General features: G+C 51.4%; 1 protein-coding gene across 1 annotated transcript; it reads right to left on the reverse strand.

The window, feature by feature from the left end:
• Positions 1 to 2850: 2850 nt before the first annotated feature.
• LOC133473513 (uncharacterized) lies at positions 2851 to 4309 on the reverse strand. The gene is made up of 3 exons (XM_061765183.1): positions 3844 to 4309; positions 3520 to 3765; positions 2851 to 3437 (listed from the first exon to the last, which is right to left on the reverse strand). Exons 1-3 carry the CDS (start codon positions 3927 to 3929, stop codon positions 2873 to 2875), a joined length of 897 nt encoding a protein of 298 aa, XP_061621167.1. The 5' UTR covers positions 3930 to 4309; the 3' UTR covers positions 2851 to 2872.

Below are 4309 nucleotides of genomic sequence, written 5' to 3' on the forward strand. Positions count from 1 at the left end.
GCTGACGTGAAAAGCAGGGTGGACCTGCATCGACCTTGGGAGCCTAAGCTTCATGGTGACAGGGTTGATGATCTTTGTGATGGGGAAGGGCCCAATGAACCTGGGAGCGAGCTTCTTGGACTCCACCCGGAGTGGAATATGTTTGGTCGAGAGCCAAACTCGCTGACCCACTTTGTAGTTCGAGGCCGGTGTCCTCCGACGGTCAGCAGCGGCTTTGTAGGATCGTCCCTGGTGCAGCAGCATCTGGCGGGCTCGCTCCCAGGTCCTCCTGCAGCGTCTCACCAAGGTCAATGCCGCTGGAACTGTGGACTCGGGGGCTATGGCAGGAAACAGAGATGGTTGGTAACCATGCACAACGTGAAAAGGCGATAGACCAGTGGATGCAGAGGGGAGGGAATTGTGGGAGAATTCGACCCAAACCAGTTTCTGAGACCAGGATTGCGGCTCCTGTGAAGCGAGACATCGGAGCCCAGTCTCCAGGTCTTGGTTCAGCCTCTCGGTTTGGCCGTTGGTTTCAGGGTGAAACCCAGATGACAGACTGACGGTAGCACCTATGAGATTGCAAAACTCCTTCCAAATTGCAAAATGAATTGGGGACCCCTATCAGACACCACATTCTTGGGGAAACCATGGAACTTGAAAACCTGATTAATCATCAACTCGGCAGTGTCTTTAGCTGAGGGGAGTTTTGGAAGTGCAATGAAGTGTGCCATCTTAGAGAACCTGTCAACAACTGTAAGAATGGTCGTATTACCTTTAGAGGCCGATAATCCTGTCACAAAGTCTACGGAAATGTCTGACCAAGGAGGTTGTGGTATTGGCTGGGGTCGCAACTCCCCAGAAGGACGTTGACGAGAGGGCACATACCTGGCAAGCATTGACGTAATTGATAACATCCCTCCTAACATTAGGCCACCAAAAGCGCTGTTCGACCACTGATTGCGTTTTGGCAATGCCTGGGTGACATACGGTACAATTCGTGTGAGCCCAGTGGATGACTCTTCCCCTTAAGGTCGGAACCACATAAAGCCTGTTTTCAGGGCAATTTCAGGGCTAAGAATGTTTTTCAGAGCCTCTTTAACCGCAGTTTCAACGTCCCAAACAAAGGCGGAAATGAAACATGACTTGGGCAAAATAGTCTTAGGGTCGGACAAAGAATTCTCTTCGCAGAAAATACGTGACAAAGCATCTGGCTTACCATTTTTAGAACCAGGTCGGTAGCATAACATGAAATTAAATCTAGTGAAGAACAGAGCCCATCTATCTTGCCTCGCATTTAGTCTTTTAGCAGATTTAATATACTCAAGGTTCTTGTGATCTGTCCATACTAAAAACGGAGTCTGTGCCCCCTCTAGCCAGTGCCTCCACTCCATCAAAGACACCTTGACTGCCAGCAGTTCACGGTCACCAATTTTATAATTTCTCTCAGCTGGGGTCAGTTTTTTGGAGAGAAAAGCACAAGTATGTAATTTACCATCCTTGAGAAATTTCTGGAAGAGCACTGCTCCTATTCCGGCATCAGACGCATCGACTTCTACCACAAACTGCTGTTTGAGATCTGGCAAAGTAAGGATGGGGGCGGAGGTAAAGCTCGATTTAAGTTTCTGAAAAGGGTTCCATACAAAAGGTCTGTGTGGCGAGGTAAGATCATGCAAAGGAGAGGCTATAGAACTGAAATTTCTGAGAAATTTTCTGTAGAAGTTAGCGAACCCTAAGAACCTTTGTACATCTTTGCGTGACGTGGGAGTAGGCCAATTAATAACGGCATCAACTTTGCAAGGGTCCATTTTGACTTCACCTTGAGCCAGGACGAAACCCAGAAAAGAAACGGACGCCTTGTGGAACTCACATTTCTCAGCCTTGACATATAGTTGATTCTGCAGTAACCACTGCAATACAGAGCGGACATGAATAATGTGAGTCTCCTCATCCGGGAAGAATATCAAAATGTCATCCAAATAAACAAAAACATACACATTCAACATGTCACGCAGGACATCATTGACAAGGTTTTGGAAAACAGCTGTAGCGTTAGTAAGTCCAAAAGGCATTACCAAATACTCATAATGTCCCGTTGGTGTGTTGAATGCTGTTTTCCATTCATCCCCCTCCCTTATCCTGACTAGATGATACGCATTTCTTAAGTCTAGTTTGGTGAAAATCTTGCTCCCTCCAGGAATTCAAAGGCGGTTGAGATGAGAGGAAGAGGGTCCCTGTTTTTTTACAGTTATCTCGGTGAGACCCCGGTAATCGATACAGGGTCGCAGGGTCTTGTCCTTTTTGTGCACAAAGAAAAATCCTGTTCCCGCAGGGGATGAAGATGGGCGAATGATCCCGGCTGCCAGTGATTCTTCCACATACTCCTTCATGGCCTTGTGTTCCGGCCCTGACAGAGAGAACAACCTCCCTCGTGGGGGTGTGGTTCCAGGCAGCAAGTCAACAGCAGTCATAAGGTCTGTGGGGTGGAAGGGATTTGGCCTTGGACTTGGAAAAAACGTCTTTAATGTCATGGTAACAGGTGGGCACTTGAGACAAGTCAGGTTCAAAGTCAATAAATACAGGTGTATGAATTTCTTGATCTGGAGAGCATAGTGTCACTTTAGGAAGAACCCGGGTAGGGTCTTCCTTAATGAAATTTAGATTCAACTCTCCCATCCCCTTGCTACCGGCACCGGCAACTTTGACGTGACACAGGCACAGGGGGGATTGTTGGGAGGTTGAGGCAGCAGATGGCGTACGGGCCAATGTTGGGTCTGCATGTGAGAAGAAAGAGAAAAATGAGAGGATGCATGGAAAGGGATGACGACTGAAAGACGCATACGCAGATGTTGTCTCCAGCATTACCTTTGATTGTGCCTCGTCCCTCTTCTTCTCAGCGAGCCAGTCTTCCACCGAACGCCCTGCCGACTGAGAGCAAAAGTGCTCGTTCCTGTAACAGCTGTGGCCAAATGCTTTGGACTTGGGGTTTCCACAGAGCTTGCATGTATGTTGAGTCGCATTTCTCCTTTTGGGACCACCACTGCTGCCAGGGGGGGTGCTGACACTTGGAGTGGCAAAGCCCAGCGGACGAGGACGAAGCGGACACAGCAGACGAAGCAGACACAGCAGCAGCAGCAGCAGCGGAGGAGGACGAAGCGGACACAGTGGCGGAGCAGGGCGAAGCGGATGCAGCAGCAGCGGCGGCGGCGGAGGAGGAGGAGGATGAAGCGGACACACACGCTGCAAAAAGCTCTGGCAGGACAGGCCCTCTGTGAGTGACTGCCAGACCAGAGGTGTCGTTCGGGTGGTGGTATTCCAGGCCTTTACTGGGCTGCACCGCCTTCTCCAGTAAAGGCTTGGACGGTGGGAGTGCCTCTGCTGCGACCTGGTCTGCGGTGGGCGCTGGAAGCACTACGCACAGGCCCCTGGCCAGTTCCTCCTTGCTTCTCCAGTTGTACCTATTAAAATAAATAAATAAAAGGCAAAATAAAAATGCACAAAATATACAGGCTCGGATGCGTGCAAGTGAGCGAGTCTTACCACTGTGAAAGGGTCCGTTGATTGACCTCCACCAGCTGGATCGCAGCGGCGGTCAGCAGCTGCACAGACCTGCAGATCTGTTTGATGCGCCCGAAGTCACGCATCACTAGCCCCCATCGGCTCATCCGGATTCCGGCCAGGCTGTGCCCCTGAGCGTGGATGTGGCACAGCTCGATGAAAATGGCCTCCATCAACCTGCTCACACTCGGGAAGTGCGCCACCTCCGTGCCCTTTCCGATGGCGAGACTATCCACAGAAAACGCTGCCACATGAGTTGCCAGCCTGGAAACATCTCACATACCTTACAGGACAAACCGCACGTACCGTTTGGCACTGTCCACGCCCGTCGAGTGGCGATTTCTGGCCGAGGTCTTGAAGCGGCCCTTGGACAACCTGTCCTTGTGCCGCATGGGAAGGGCAAGGGGGGCCTTGTCCCTGGAGTCCAGCTTCAGCCACAGATCCCTGATGTTGGCCACCTGAGACTGAGTGACAAAGGGACACAGACGCAGCTTCACCAGCGCCGACGCCAGGCGACAGACGTGCTGGTAGCCTGTGCGTCCGTCTGGTCCGAGGACGTCCTGCGTCAAACGGGCGGCTTTTGGTCAAACTGGCTACTTCAGCAAAAAAGACAAATGGATGGAGAGGCCTCCATCCTCTACGTGGGCATCTGGAGGTGGTGGAGGCGCAGCAGTCCTGTCCCTGTCCCTGTCCCTGTCCTGGCACTCCATCATAGACTCAGACAAGGCCATGAACTCCGGGTCTCCTTCGTCCGGCTCTTCCACGTCGACCG

The sequence above is a fragment of the Phyllopteryx taeniolatus genome, unplaced genomic scaffold (genome assembly GCF_024500385.1).
Source record: "Phyllopteryx taeniolatus isolate TA_2022b unplaced genomic scaffold, UOR_Ptae_1.2 contig_27, whole genome shotgun sequence".
Classification (NCBI taxonomy): Eukaryota; Metazoa; Chordata; class Actinopteri; order Syngnathiformes; family Syngnathidae; genus Phyllopteryx; species Phyllopteryx taeniolatus.

What these genes read in the sequence shown, in the direction of transcription:
- LOC133473513 (XM_061765183.1), bottom strand. Translation starts at nt 3,929, where the DNA reads ATGCGGCACAAGGACAGGTTGTCCAAGGGCCGCTTCAAGACCTCGGCC. An exon ending in GGCGTGGACAGTGCCAAACG is followed by an intron (nt 3,766 to 3,843) that starts GTACGTGCGGTT and finishes TTCTGTGGATAG; the next exon opens with TCTCGCCATCGGAAAGGGCA. An exon ending in CAACGGACCCTTTCACAGTG is followed by an intron (nt 3,438 to 3,519) that starts GTAAGACTCGCT and finishes TTATTTTAATAG; the next exon opens with GTACAACTGGAGAAGCAAGG.